The 16,648-nt window shown below is 31.9% G+C and overlaps 1 protein-coding gene across 1 annotated transcript in view; it reads left to right on the top strand.

Annotated features, from left to right (window-relative positions):
* Positions 1-16,648, top strand: part of LRP1B (LDL receptor related protein 1B) — a 1,815,754-nt gene that overhangs the window by 1,181,546 nt on the left and 617,560 nt on the right. The window contains exon 22 of the mRNA XM_041739937.1: positions 13,373-13,573. Coding sequence (XP_041595871.1) covers positions 13,373-13,573 — 201 coding nt within the window. The remainder of the gene's footprint in view (positions 1-13,372; positions 13,574-16,648) is intronic.

Here is a 16,648-nt window from a genome sequence, read left to right as displayed (position 1 = left end):
GGTAAAATATTATTCCAGATAATTTAGTCATATAAATCACAAGGCATTTTTCCACATTAATCCTCACTAAGAAAATTATTAAGGCAATCAGAAAATAAGATTTAATGAGAAAACGAGAGAGATAAGTTTAGGGACCAAAGTAAAATATTAGTGAGATGAACAACAACAACAAAACCAACCAAACAAAATCAAATGATAAAAATGCAATCTTCAAATAAAGGTTTTGCAGTCTAAACATCTTACATTAAATAATATACTATTGACAGCAAAAATTACAAAAACCACAATAAGAAAACCATGTTAGAAGCAAGAAATTCTACTCACTTACTCTAGCTTATTAAAAATTAAATTGAAGAAAACTAAGCAAGAATAGGGAAGATCTAAATATAGTTATATATATATTTTATATATAAAAAATGTAATTCTATTCTTAGAAGTAAAAAAAAAAATGAACCTTTTTTTATAAGGCTCCAGAGACATTTGTTTTTAATAAGCATTTATTGTCATAAATAACTTCAGTTAAGTCCCAAGAAGTAGAAATGATGCAGACAAAATTTCCTGATCATAGCATAATAAATCTAATAATTATGAAGAGTAAACCACTCTTGAATTTGGAACTTTAATAATGAAAGTACTCATTATCTTAATTCAATGGAGTTTCAAAATGAGATTGTAGAACTTTTACAAAATAAAGATTTGTACATATAAGAACATATGGAATATAACTAAAGCATTGCTCAAAAGAAAATTTCATAATTTTGCACATTTGTATGCAGTGTCTGAAACTCTTAGTGATTCTTTAAACTCTAACAACTTCAAAAGTATAAATGCTATAAAATCACCGAAGAAATCATCTGAAACTTTAATTATTTAACTATATTTAAATTAACTAACTATATTTAACATATAGTTAGTTTTGTGAATCTTGAATGTTTAATTTTGTTTCTAGTGGTTTCTAATAGTTTCCCATCTTCAACCAGAGGAGCTAAAACAAAAAAAGTAATAATGTTAAATGTTTTTTCTAAATTTACAAAATTACATATAATTAAAGTCAATTCACAAAAGTTTAATAAATTCATATAAATTTTCAAATATTTATGCTTGTAACATCAATATTTTTTATTTATTAAAGGTTAAGATTGCTCTAAGACTTTTGAGATACCTATGTTTTCATTTAAATTTTTTTAATTAAAATATTTTTTAACAATATGTAGGAGAGGGATCACTGGGTGGCTCAGCGGTTTAGCACCTGCCTTTGGCCAAGGGCGTGATCCTGGAGTCCCGGGAACAAATCCCACATCAAGCTCCTTGTATGGAGCCTGCTTCTCCCTCTGCCTGTGTCTCGCTTCTCTCCCTCTTTCTGTGTCTCTCGTGAATACATAAATAAAATATTTAAAAAAAAACAATATGTAGGAGAGACAGTATTCACCAATTCTCTTTATGCTTTGCTATATTTCTCAACTTTCTTGCAGTTAGATTGAGGCCAGGTGACTATTTGTAGCCAATGGACTATATTACTTCCATGCTAAGGCACTTAATGTAGAAAATTAGCATACTCCTGCTCTTTTTCTCCTGTCTCAGTGATCTTTTAAATTATGAATCTAAAGAGCATATAAATAGATTTTGGTTCATTAGTGTAGCTCATCTTATCCTTACCAGTGTAACATCTAACTTAAAAGTTAAGACATAACAAAACAAACCAAAGGAAAACAGAAAAACAGATTAATTTTAAATATAGAAAAGAGAAAGAATCATAGCATAATTTGAAAATTCAAGAATTAGGTTTTTGAAAGAATAACCAAAATTGCTAATACATTATCTGGCGTAATAAAGAAAACCCATTGAAAATCCAGTACATAAATGAGAATGGGAAAATAATTGGAGATGCTAACAAATGATATAAATTAAAGAAATATACTGTGTCACAGAAATGAATTTAAAACCCTGTATTAGTAAATTCATGTATTAAAAAATATCCATTTCAAAATTTATTCTAGAAGGGAAAGTGCTGGTAATTTATTTTATAACAATAAGGAAAAAATCAATATCTGTCCCCTCTCATCATTTTTTTCAAAAGCTCCAAGTCCAGCTGAAAAATTCTACTGATATTTAAGGAACATTGTTACAATGCTGTTTCATCTCCTTTGGAGTATTCAAAAGGAATAAAAACTTTTAAGTTATTCTTTTAAGCAACATAGTATTGGCTTTATAATTCCCCAAAGTTAGTACCTCCCATACACACAAAGATTATAAACTTAGTCTCTGATGACCGTTACTACCATTCTAGACAAAGCATGAGCAAATCCAACAAGTTTTCAATGAATACTTCTCTATGGGAAAAAAAAAAAGCCCTCCCCTCTTTAAAAGCAAAAATGGTCCCAAAGAGAAGAATGCAGTTAATATAGAATAAATAGGGGAAATATTTGCAACACAGATCATAAATAATTATATACTCTGATACATAATAAGTCTTTGGTATAATTTTTTTAAAGATTTCATTTATTTATTCATTCATTAGAGACACAAAGAGAGAGGCAGAGACATAGGCAGAGGGAGAGGCTGGCTCCTCACAGGAAGTCTGATGTGGGACTTGGTCCCAGAACCCCAGGATCATGACCTGAGCCAAAGGCAGATACTCATCCATGGAGCCACCCAGATGTCCCTCCTTGGTATCATTTTTAAAAGACCAACTACCCATATAAAAAAGGGGCAAAGTTCACAGAAAAAGAAATACAAAACGCTACTAAATAAGTGAAAAGACAATCACCTTCACCCATTACAGAAAGTCAAATCTTTAATGAGATTGTATTTTTTTTCAGAATCTGATTGATGATTATTAACAAAACCAATAGTATCCAGTGTTAGTAAGAGTAGATGAAGCAGACACTGATGACAGGAATATTAATGAACTTACAAGGAAAGTCATTTGACAATGTGTATCTATGTTTAAAATGTGAATATACTTTCACAATTCCACCTCTAAGACCTTATTCTACAAATATACTTAATGCATTGGAGGAGTGATACCTACAAAGATATTCATTTAAGTTATATTTTTTTAAGATTTGAATAATGCATTTAGTAAGCTTGTTAATAAGTATACAGATACCTTTACTTCTACCCCAAATAGTTGACAATGTACAGAAAGCATTCTCCATAAACAAAAGTCAAATTAGAATTCAACATCAAGAAGATTAGAAGGCTGGAGCACCTGGGAAGCTCAGTCAGTTAAGTGTCTGCCTTTGGCTTGGGTCATGATCCCAGGGTCAGGCCCCTGGGTCAGGCTCCCTGCTCAGTGAGGAGTCTCCTCCTTTTCCTTCTTCCTTTGCCCACCCCCACTCCCCACTCCTGCTCTCTTTCTGGCTCCCAAATAAATAAACAAACAATTTTTTTTTTAATTTTTTTAAATTTTTTATTTATTTATGATAGTCACAGAGAGAGAGAGAGAGGCAGAGACACAGGCGGAGGGAGAAGCAGGCTCCATGCACCGGGAGCCTGATGTGGGATTCGATCCCGGGTCTCCAGGATAGCGCCCTGGGCCAAAGGCAGGCGCCAAACCGCTGCGCCACCCAGGGATCCCCAACAAACAAATTTTTAAAAAATGATTAGAAGGCCATGAATTTGAAAACTAAAATCACACTTTAAAATAATCATCAGATTAATAAAGAAATCCTAATATATATATATATATATATATATATATATATATATATATATATATATAAATAATTAGAGATGAATGACATGGGATATACTGCACAATTAAATTTCTGTGAAAGCTTTTTTTAGTAGACTTAATTTTTAGAACACTTTGAGGTTCACAGTAAAAATGATAGGAAAGAACAAAGTTCCCATATTCCCCCTGTTACCCCTATACACACAGCTTCCTTTACTAACAGCCTCCTGCAACAGAATGGCTTATTAAAATTGTTGAACTTGTATTCCTACTTTGATACATCATTAGCACCCAAAGTCCGTAATTTATATTAGGACCTACTTCTGGTGTTGTACAAACTATGGATTTGGGTGAATGTGCAACGATGTGCCATGTGCCAACACCTTATCATACAGAGTGGTTTCACTGTCCTAAAACTCCGCTGTGCTCTGCTCTCTGTGCTGTGCCCTTTCCCTCCAGCCCCTGGCAACAACTGATGTTTTTACTGTCTCTGTAGTCTTGCCGTTTCTAGATTGATATAGTTGGAATCATTAGCATGTAACCTTTTCAGACTGGCTTCTTCTTTCACTTAATATACACTTAATTTCCCTCCATGTCTTTTCATGGCCTAACAGCTCTATTTTTTTTTTTTCCATCCATGAATAGTATCCCATTGTCTGGAAGTACCACATTTTTTTTTTTAGCCATTTATCTACTGAAAGATATCTTGGTTGCTTCCAAGTTTTGGCAGTTATGATGTAAACATCTACTAGAAACATCTGTGTATAGGTTTTTGTGCAGACACAAATTTTTAATTCATTTGACTAAAGACCATAGAGCACAATTGCTGGATCATACGGCAAAAATGTGTTTAACTTTGTAAGAAACTGCCATACTGTCTTCCAGAGTGGCTGACCAATTTCACCTTCCCACCAGCAATGAATGAGGAGTTCCTGTTGCTCCATACCCTCCCCAGCATTTGGTGTATCAGTGTTTTGGTTTCTCACCATTCTAATAGGTGTAAGGTGATATCTCATGGTTGTTTTAATTTGTATTTCCTTAATGGCATATGATGTTGAACATCTTCGATATTGCTATTCATTGCTAAGTTGTTTTTAATAGTTAAGTGTTATGAACAATCTACATAGGCCAAGATAGGGCCCTATATTTGAACATGAAATGGTATATCCATACAGTGGAATACCTAGCAGCAAATTTAAAGATTGGAAATCACTGTTATACGTGGACATGGACATTTCCTGTGATTAAGTGTTGAGTAGAAAGTAAGGGAAAACAATAGGGTGCATAGTATGTGATACTTTTTTTTATAAAAGTGTTTTTCATAATAAAAAATATTTCTAGAGAATTCACAAGAATTTGTTATCAGTGTTTGTGAATAGGGGAATGGATGACTAGAGAAAAAGAGTGAGATGGTGTCATACTTTTATAGTCTTCTCTTATGAATGTTTTTCTGAGAGTGATGAGATATTGGGGCTGACCCATATAACTTTCACTCCAGATTCCATTGGAAAAAGCAATAAACATTTTGAAGTCAGGTCACAGGATAAGGTTAAGAGTTAAGGATTAAATGCTCTTTAGCAAAAGAATATAACAAAACTAACTCGCACACATGGGGATTTAACTCTGATTGGCTTCGCAAATAACTTGCTTTGTGCTGATCCCCTGTGTAATGAAAATCTTCTGTGGGCTCCTGTGAATGGCAAAGTGTTACTGTTTCCTATGATTACATTGTTTTATTTCCTTCCCCATTGTTGTATCAGTAAATACAAAGTGAAATGGTGAATTTAATCATTGTTTAAAAGCAATCTGGAATAATTAGACCCAAAGATTTCCTACAGTGGAATAGTGATTTTGTTGGAATTATATGATGAATTGTATATGAAGAATTTCTTAATACAGCACTTTTTCTCCCTTGCCTATAACCAACCCTATGGAATATTTTTACTTATTTCTGATGAAAATAATGTGATGAGTTCTCCATTGTCTATGTGTCATAACACTAATAAAACGCTTCTGAGCCTTATATATTTCTGTTTTGATTTCTCCCAGTAGCAGTTTTAAACATTTGCTGTATGCTATCTCTTTTCTCTTCAATACTGTATCTGAAGAAAATATTTTGCCCAGAAGGGCTTTTCTTTAGATACTGATCCTATGACCTCTTACTTCCTATGGGACCTTAGTCAATTTTCTTGCTTATGTTTTCAATTTTTTTCTCCACATTAATTTTTCTTCCTCTCTATAAAATATCTAGCCCAATAACATCAAAAATATTTATTTGATTTTATTAAATTTGTCTGTTGTCCTTTCATCAAATAACGTTGTGTAGCACACCTAGAAATCTTTCCTCTCACTCATTCATTCCTTCACCTTTTCTCTACTTTATCTCTATCTTTGAGGGAATTTGCTGTCTCAGTTGTCACCAGAGATGATTTCACAGTTCCTACTCTTCTGTCTTGAGTCCTGCTTTGCCATTTAGTAATTACGTGAGTTCAGATAAATTACCAAACCTAAATTTTGTTTTCTAATCTGTAAAATAGAGATAATGATGATGTGGACAATGATATCATCATCATCATTATCATCATCATCATCATCATCATCATCATAAATAGAACATAGTGTCTAAAATACAGTATGAGCTTGATGAATGATAACTAATCCTGCATTTTTACTTTTTCTTGTAAGATTTGGTCTTTCTCTGCAACACATATCCTCTATTTGAAATCTTTTCTTGTGAACTCTCATACTGGATTGTCCTCTATTCTCTTATCATTCAGATTTTTTAATTTCACTTTTCCTTGCTTGCCCCTTACATTTAAGGTAAAAAGAAATATTTGTTGAATGCATAATGTTTCAGACATTGTGTAGACATTTCTTTCTTTCTTTTTCTTTTGTAGACGTTTCTTTTAATTTCCTTTTTTTGCTCCTTCTCATCTTCATGCAAGGTATCCATAGTAATTTCTTCTATTCCCAACATTTCAACCATCATTTCCCAGGCAAATGTTTCCCAAATTCGCATCATTGAATTTCACCTTATACTTCAAACTCATTTCTTCCACTGCTATGCTGAACATTCCACTTTTTCTCTGAAGCTAGAAATTTTTTTCACATTCTCTATTTCTATTAGAAACATCTTCAATCCTCTAAACATTTAAGTTTAAAGCAGAAAGTGGATTTTCACATTCTGACTTGTCATCATATTTTCAGGTCTTACTGATGCTCTGTCTACAATTTCTCTACCATCACCCATTCCATTCTTTCCACTCACATATCCTAGCATATGGTAAATCTGTATTATCTGTCCTTCAGACCACTGTGTGGCCTACTGTGTTTTCCTCTGACAGTAATTGGCTTCAATCCATTCTACACACAGCTTTAGCTCCCTGTTACCTCATAAACTGTGACCTGAGATCATACTTACTCAAAATCTTTCAATGGTTCTCCATTGTTTAAGATGAAGAGACACCTCATAAATTAGCAGTCAACATTTCCTGAACTGTGACTTCAAACTGCCTTATTATTGCTTCTGGAGCAAGTCCCACCCTTTCCTGACTGTTTATGACTTTACTTAGGAGTTTTTTATGTTATGTGTGGATTAGATTCAGCAAGTAACACTAAAACCCCATGTGTTCAAATAGCCATTGAAAATCACCCTTTGAACTCAGTATATAAGGTTCTGTGTATACAGTTCTGATGAAAATTTGTACATATAGCTATGCTATTAGGAAAATAATGTTTAGCATAAAATAAGGAATACATATGCAAAACAGAATTTTATTGTGAACTCATTCAGAAATGGAGGAAGACCAAATGGGAGTTAATTTACTTCAAACATCTATGCCCTGACACATTCCTGTTGAGTAATAAGAATAATCAACATGCTATTAAATTACCTCTCTTTTTCTGTTTTACTTGCCTTTTGTTTCTTAGTTGGTATATATTTGAATATAATGACTATATTCTTTAGTCGGCTGTCTATATGATTTTTTTTTTCTGTTTCCATAAGTAGTATTCACTGGCACCCTTCAAAACCCCTTTCCAGGGATCCCTGGATGGATGGCTCAGCGGTTTAGTGCCTGCCTTTGGCCGAGGGCGTGATCCTGGAGACCCAGGATCAAGTCCCACATCAGACTCCCTGCATGGAGCCTGTTTTTCCCTCTGCCTCTCTCTCTGTGTGTCTTTCATGAATAAATAAATAAATAAATAAATAAATAAATAAATAAATAAAATCTTTAAAACAAACCAAAAAAAAAAAAAAAAAACCTTTCCAAATAATATATCAGCAAATCTTGTTCTCAGCCTTCCCATTATATATATTTTCCACCTTTCTGAAATGCCATAGCACTCTGTGATCATTATATGGCTTTTATTTTATTCATATATAAGTATGTATGTTCAATGTAGAACAGTTGTGATTACTAGACTTATTGCTCCACAAGGTCAGGAATTTGTTTTTTCCATTTTTCTACATTCTTCAGCAGCTAGGCAAATACATTACACTCAATAAATAATTGCTGAATTGAATTGAAGTCAACATTGTTAGAGAAATAAATATGTATGCAGTATTAAAGGTTAATGGTGTAAATACTTTTTAAAATACTGCAATTTAAAAATATATTATGCTTATATTGAGTAAATCCATTTGGATTTCCTCAAAGATTAACTTCTCTTCATATTCATATTCTTTATTTTTTAAAGATTTTTTTATTTATTTGAGAGAGTAAGTATGAGTGGGTGAGGGAGAGAGGGAGAGAAATCCTCAAGTAGAGTTCCCACTGAGCACAGACCCTGACTCTGGGCTAGATCCCGGGATCTTGAGCTCCGGACCAAAGCCAATCAAGAATTGGATGCTCAGCCAACTGAGCCACTCAGACACACCCATACCCATATTAGTCTTTACTGTGAATCACATCCCAGAACCAAAGTTATTCTGTTATAACATATGATGTCTTTTATTAAGATAAAAATGAGTCAGGCAGTTTAAAAACTGATAAATCTATTTTTTTAAATGCCCAAAATAGTTTAACAGAGAAAGAAACTCTAGAATCGATCATATAAATTTATTCTGGAAAAGCAGTAGAGTGTCTAATGACTCCAGAAACAGTTTCCCTATAGCTGTTGACTTTGTACTGACTTTATCCTAAACTATAAATTTCAAGGTAACAGAAATAAAAATAGCCCTTATAATGTCCTTGGTGTGTTTGTGTAGATGTGTTTATGTTTGCATGAGTGTGATTTCACTAGTTGTCATGATACATACCAACATACTATTATTTGTTTGTTGTTGCCTCTTTTTACTTGGCCATTCTTATTCTCTTTGCCCAAAGGGAAAAACTGCAGTTTCCATAACATTCTTGCACACATAGTTATGAATAGAAAATATTATTTTAAATAGATCAGAAAAGATTATATAAAACTGAACTTGATAATAAACACCTAATAATATTTTCAGAACATAGTTTTTAAGTATAATTAGTAAAGACAGAATAATTGACTTCGTTATTTGAACTTAAATGTGAACATTTAAAAATTATTTTAAAAATTTTTGTTTCTTTTGATATTGGATATTTATATTTTCTATAACACATTTTAATACTATTAATCTGTATTTAATTTTCATAATACAAATTTTCTCTAAGACTCAAGTTTCTGATATATAAAGGAGAGAACTTAAGGAAATCTGTAGTATTTATTATTTCAAAATATTATATCCAATTATTTGACTATGTAAGAATTTGTCTTAATATGAATCAAATAAAAATCAACAGTCTTTAAGCATACTTACTAAAGTCATTTGCTTTTAGGTTTTCCCCAATTAACGATCATGAATTAGAAATGGAAACTCATACCTGGTATGCCCTCTTAACCTACATTTTTGTAAGGATTAAAACCAAACAAGATGCTTTTCAAGCATCCCCTGCAATATCAGAGACAGGGGAGAGCTATTTAAACTTTTAAATCTTATCTAAGATACTTCGTATCTCTGGTAACATAATCTGAGTTAAAATCACTAGTCATTTGAATACGATTTTCCTTTACCTTTTCAAGGCAGCATTCAGGTTAGGGATAGCAAATAGGTTTTACTGCTGTTCTGACTCTAAAAGATTGATAGTGGTTTATGGACAGGTTTGTTGAAACAATTCTATGGTTATTCTGGAGTCAGTGGTTAAGAATGTCATGGTGGATTAGTAAAAAAAAAAAGAAAGAAAAGAAAAGAAAGGAAGAAAGAAGAAAGAAAGAAAGAAAGAAAGAAAGAAAGAAAGAAAGAAAGAAAGAAAGAGAAATTGCACCTTGATTTACCAAACTAAAAATATAAATTATTATACTACTCTTAAACTCTCATTCTATTTGTAGATGATCCCTTATGATTTATTACTTAAGTACAGAATGCCATATTTTAGACTAAAATTATATGTTATGCATTGGCTTTGTCTTGCTAACTACATTATAAACTCTTTGGTGACAAGGAATGGGTTTTAGTACTTTTTTATATTTCCTAAAGTTCCTAGGGATAAATAAGTCACACCTCAACAAAGAATTTTTCATAATTCATCTGTAGAAACCATCAAACTTGATGCACATGTGTATACATTTCATCATCATCATCACTTTTAAAATGAGCATTTGGGGGTGTCATACAGAAATACGGTAGAAGGAAAATAAATAGCACAAATTGATCAATAAAAATTCTCCTCTCCTACTCTAGTTTACCAGAACCTCAAGTCTTCCTCACCAGAGGCAATCACTGTTAGCTATTTTTGTTGTAGCCTCCCAGAAGGAATTCAGGAATTCATGTAGTGATAAACTTGTCCATATGTTTATATTGATGTGTATGGAATTATAGTCCTAGATATTGGTAAATACATAAATATCTTCTAACATATATGAAAACCTACCATGCACTTGGTTTTGTACCTTTTTTGTTGATATGTTCTGGAGATTGTGTTATCTTGTGAAGAATTATTTCATTCTTTTTCACTCCAGTGTATAATACAGTGCATGGATACATTGTAATTGATATCACCAGTCTTGCAATAATGATTTAAGCTGTTATCAGTCTTTTGCTAATTTATATGAAGCAGCAACACATGTCTTTGTAATGCATCCTTGTGCATTTGGGCAAACCTGTTAATGAAAAATAATCTAAAATTAGAATTACTCTGATGCAGAATTGATGCATTTTTTTTCTAGATTTTGTAACATGGCCTGGTAGACAGATATTTCCAATTTGCAGCCCTTTCAACATTGGTGATGTTACTTACACCCTTGTCAAATCTATCTTTGCATTATCCATTTTTTAAAAAAATCTAAACCAATTTGATAGAGGAAAAAATTGTATCAAATTGCTGTTTCAGATTACTTTTTTTATTAAAAGATATTTTTAATCATTTTCATAAGTCATTGATTCATTGTGAATCTTGCACTTGTATTAGTTTATTGATCTTTATTTTTTTTGTAAGAGCCCTTTTATATGTTAAAAAAATACCTTTTTAAAAATATAATAAAAACTTTTCTGGTTTACCAAATTTGTGTTGAATTTATAGATGGATTATATTGTTGCAATGTGGAATCAAAAGTATTTGTGAAATTAAGTTTATCAATTTATCCTTTATGTTTTCTGGATCTGTGTAATGAACATTTCAAGTTTTTGTTGTTTTGTTTTATTTTATTCTAGAATGTGTGTGTATCATTGCTTTTTAAAAATTATTATTTTTTTGATCTACTTAGAATATATTTTAGGATTTAGATTCGGCTTTTTTTTTTTTTTCTCTAGGTGGCGAAGCAATGTTCCTAACATCATCAATTTTGTAATTCCATTATCTTTATTATTTTGAACATCCAATGTTTATATATTAAAACCATATGCTAGGTAGATGAATATCTGATGTCTCGATCCCATTTAATTGTTGATATGTTTGATGTTCTGTTAAAAATATTTTGACTACTGTTATTTTTAAAACTTTCTAAAGGTTTGACATTTACAGTTCCTATTCATCAATTTTCTTATATTTTTTGAAGACTCCAAATGACTTTTGCACTTTTATCTTCTCAAATTTAAGATAAGCTTATAAGATTGTAATAATGTTGTTAATATTTTATTGGGATTACTTTGAGGAAAAATATTTTTCAGTGATAAATCTTCTCCAAGATTAAACTATATCCAAGACATCTTCTGAGTTTGTAGACTTATAAATTTTCTTTGTACAAATTCTATATAATTATTTGTAGTTTAACCCAAATACTCTGTTTTATGATAGATTTTTAAATCTACCTTCTACTATAGTCTCTCTTTAGATATAAAATCTGTGAATTTTTACATGATTTTTGAAATTAGCGATCTATTTTATTAAATCTTAGTTTCTTACAGTTCTTAATTAGTTTTTATTGATTTTATGATTATATGATTATATTAGCTGCACATAATGATACTCTTCTAATTTTATACTTCATTTATTTCTATTATCTAATTATATTAGATAGTATTTCCAGAACAATATAAATAATAACATTATTAGTTTTATTTATGATGTAAAGGCAAAAATTTATAATCTTTCCCCAATTATATCAAATCAACCAGTTAAGTATCCATCATTTCTTATTTTAAGAGTATTTTCATCAATAATTAATGTTGGTTATGACATGTTTTTATATTAACTGTGAAACTGATCATTTGTGCTTTTTTCTCATTTGACTTCATACTGTGGAAAATTATTTATATATTTCTGCAAATGAAACATCCTTTCACCAATATTTTAGTTACTATAAAATATAGAAGCCTTTAAATTTGAAGCAGACATCTGAATATATAAAGACTCTTTGACCTATACAACCTAATATTTTTCATTTCCCTTTCATTTGTCCTAGTCATTTTAATAGTTGTTGGTAAATAGTCAGCTAATAACTAGTATTTATCTTTGGGTCATTTTTTTATTCACGTTACACCTCAACATTGCATAATCCAGAAAGATAATTAATTATAAGAAAAGGTAACCATTCTGGAAGGGGGGCAGAATTTAGAGTAGAAAAAAGATTGGCATAGACAGTGGCTGTTGCTTTCTCTGCATTTCACATTATTACTTTTGAACACTGCTGGCTTAATAATAATCTTTTTTTTTTTTTGCTTTCAAAGTCAATAAACAAAACATATTCTCATAACTTCTGTCTGTATGTACCTTAGCTACCAAAATGTTCAATAACATTTTTTATTATTTTATGAGTGAGAATATACATGTCTAGGTGTGAGGAAGAGTTTAAGTGTTGAGGTTAGAAATGTTAACAGAAGGACATTTTCTCCTTTGAAATAAATCATTTGCTTAAATTTCAGGCTGCAAAAGACACTGAAAGCATTTACTTGAATTTAGGTCTGAAAGGGACTTATATACAGATGTTTGTTTAAAGTTTGTTTTTAAAAATATTATAATGGAACTTTCAATTAGTCACATACTATTTTTTAATAGGGCCAGACATTAACTTGAAACCAGGGAAAATATTAAGACTTTAACACTAAGATCCCTTTAACAAGGAGAGCAAGAGCTACGCAAATGCTGTCATGAATATAAACTGTCAAGCTATTAACAAATAGATTTCTTTCTAATAGCCCATAGTTCTGCCTCTGACTGAAGACCATAGTGACTACTCATTATGACAGTGACTTAATTACAACAATCAAATGGATAATGTTTCTCTTTCCTTAAGGGAGATGCATCAACAAAGCATGGATATGTGATGGAGATATCGATTGTGAGGATCAGTCAGATGAAGATGACTGTGACAGTTTTTTATGTGGACCGCCCAAGTACCCTTGTGCTAATGACACTTCAGCCTGCCTGCAGCCAGAGAAACTCTGCAATGGAAGAAGGGACTGTCCCGATGGGTCTGATGAAGGCGAGCTCTGTGGTAATTCATGTTTCACTGATTTGCTTCTCTCTGGAGACTAAAAACGTTTAATCCACTTGATGATGCTTATAGAAGCATACAGTCATTCCTTTTATTTCCTTTAAATGTAATATTTAGCATTGAACCCTATCTCTATTTTTCAAGGATGGTAAGCCTATTGAAAGTTTTTTTTTAAGATTTATTTATTCATGAGAGACACACAGAGAGAGGCAGAGACATAGGCAGAGGGAGAAGCAGGCTTCATGCAGGGAGCCCGATGTGGGACTCGATCCCGGGACTCTAGGATCATGCCATAGGCAGATGCTCAACCGCTGAGCCACTCAGGTGTCCCAGCCTATTAAAAATTTTTAAAATATGATCAGAAATTCTAAAATAAAGCAGAAAAGGCTGGCCTATGTCCATGTAACTTAACTGTATGATTGTGCTCATCATTTAGATCTCTGGATGGTTAATGCCATTTCTACAATAAAATTGACTATGATTATTATTATTTTTTTTGTCAGTGAGTCATTCAAAACAAGAAAACCTTCTTATTACTGACCTACGGGATGGAGTTTACTACCACTCAATGGATTTTCTCATCCATCCCAATCATTACAATAGAAATATTAAAAAAAAAAAAAAAAGAAGAAAGGAAGATAATGAATAATGAAACCAATTGAAAGTTATTCAGGTTTATATAATTTTGTCTGAAGTTGTTAGTCCTCTTACAATAGCTTTCTTTGGTATGCTTTATCTAGTTAAAATGATGATTTCAATCTGATAGCTTTTGAGCATTGAAATCACTTTTGACTAGTTGTCTTTTTATGCCAACAAGAACATATAAAGAAAATTGCATTTCCTTCTCTGTGGGGATATCAGACATTTAGCAAGGAGATTTTCAAAATATGTTTTCTAGATAATACTGAAGGTGACAGCAATAGAGTAATGAAGAAGGGTTTACAGAATGATAAGAACAATAATGAGGTGACTGGGGACTGAGAAAATGACTTTACAAAATGATGAAGCTACCTAATTGAAACTAGAAAAGATAACTACATTTAAGCCTAAAGTTATCATATTTTGATCTGAATTGAGCATTAATAGAATACTGAGTGATCCAAAGAAAACCTGTTAAAATGTTTCAAATTTATATAATAAATGTCCTTTCTTCCAAAGAGTCTGTGATTCTATAAAATAACCTTGAAACAGTAAATGCAGCAGTCTTCATTCAGCGATGCTAAATTTTATTTATTTATTTATTTATTTATTTATTTATTTTTTATTTATTTATATTTATTTTTAGAGAGACTAAGACAGAGAGAGAGAGAGAGAGAGAGAAGAGAGAGCAAGCACACAGGAAGAGGGGCAGAGAGAGAGGGAAAGAGAATCTCAAGCAGACTCCCCAGTCAGCACAGAGCTTGATGCAAGGCTAGATCTCATGACCCTGAGATCATGACCTGAGCCAAAATCAGAGTCAAACACTTAACTAACTGAGCCACCAAGGTGCCCCTGTGATGTTAAATTCTTAACCCCCTCACTCACCACCCTCCAAAAAAATCCTAAATTTAGACAACACATATAATGTAAAAGACTTAGTTTATCTGTATTACTTCTTTTTCTCCCAGCTTATTCTCTCTTATAGAGTAGATGGTAGATGGAAATATCTCTTGCATTACAGTGTGTGAGGATTGCTCATGAAGGTTGTAAGAGCAATACTAGAGAAGGAAACTATCAATACTCTTAAAGCTGAAAATGTGTAAATATAGGAAAAATCAAGATCTAGACAGGCTTAAATTCTGTTCTTCAGTTACTTCAATTAAATCACCTAAGCAGGTAACTTAATTTCTTGAAATGTCAGATTCCTCATAGCAAAAATGGAGATGATGATATTGATCAGGAAATCATGGTAATAATGCCTGATGCACTACAGATATTGAAAGAAATTAGTGCTTTCCCACCTTTTCTCAACCTTCAGGTTAAATGAAGGCAAAGAAGACAAAATACAATCATTAAGAAAAATTAAAAGAATGTTATGAAAACACAGCCTTATTTTTCTATCCTCTGCTCTCTGGATTAGTAAAATAAAAAAGAGTTTCTTCTGAATTTATTTCTTTGTCTACCTTAAAAATGAAAATTGCTTTTTACTATCAAGTCACTATATTCATCAGCTTAGGAAACTTGCTCAAACATTTCAAAGGATTACAGGTGTGAAAAAGGTTACAATAAAGCTAGGTGTGGACAGACCAGAGGTGATAAAATGACAATTCTATTCTGCTTACAGTACTATGGCGTATTGAAGTCCTATCTGTCTCCTTTATGAGGTGAAGTTGAAGGAAAGTTAGAGAAATGAAAATCAAAAACAAATACTGGTTAAAAGATTGAATTGCCTTCTATGGTTCTCCTTTTCTTATCTGCTTTTATGTACACCTTTGTACTATAGCCCAGTAGGTGGCATCCTTACAGATAATATTGGTATTTATAGAGAAATGGCATCTTGGTCTCTTATTTTCAAGGTCCTTGCCCATCAATTGTAGGTTAGATCCTCTACAGCTAGGCAGTGATATTGGTTAATGAGTGCTGCAGCAGTGGGCATAATGAGTCATTTACCCAGTGGACATAAAAGACATATCAAGTGAATTAACTTTAAATAATTGGCATGGGTTGGCTAGTAGCTACGAAATGCTTTTTAGATAGAGATTCCCAAGGTCAAAATAGTTTTTTTTTTTTAATTGCTATAGATGATAAAATCTAGGTTTTGCCCTCTTCATGTATACTCCTGCTGAATAGTTGTATTCAAAAAAGCTTTTTTTTTTTTTCTTTGATGTTCTCTCCTGTACCCTGTCTCTTGTTAAAGAGGAAACTGGAATTGATTTATGTCCTGTTCTTCAATACATGTAAAACTTGTACAAAACTATCTTGTATGAAAATGATTTGTCATCTGTAGAATTAATACTTGGGAGATGTCCTGAGATGGAAAAATCCTACTTTGGGTAGTGAAGTGTTTCTTGTTTTGTTTTCTCCAAAAAATCTGATCTATAAAGCAAAAACAAAAACAAAAAGAAAAGGGGTACTGAATAAAATAAGTCTCTTAAG

Source organism: Vulpes lagopus, chromosome 24 (genome assembly GCF_018345385.1).
Source record: "Vulpes lagopus strain Blue_001 chromosome 24, ASM1834538v1, whole genome shotgun sequence".
NCBI lineage: Eukaryota > Metazoa > Chordata > Mammalia > Carnivora > Canidae > Vulpes > Vulpes lagopus.
Note: the sequence above shows the minus strand (reverse complement) of the source record. Positions and strands in the feature narration are given on the sequence as shown.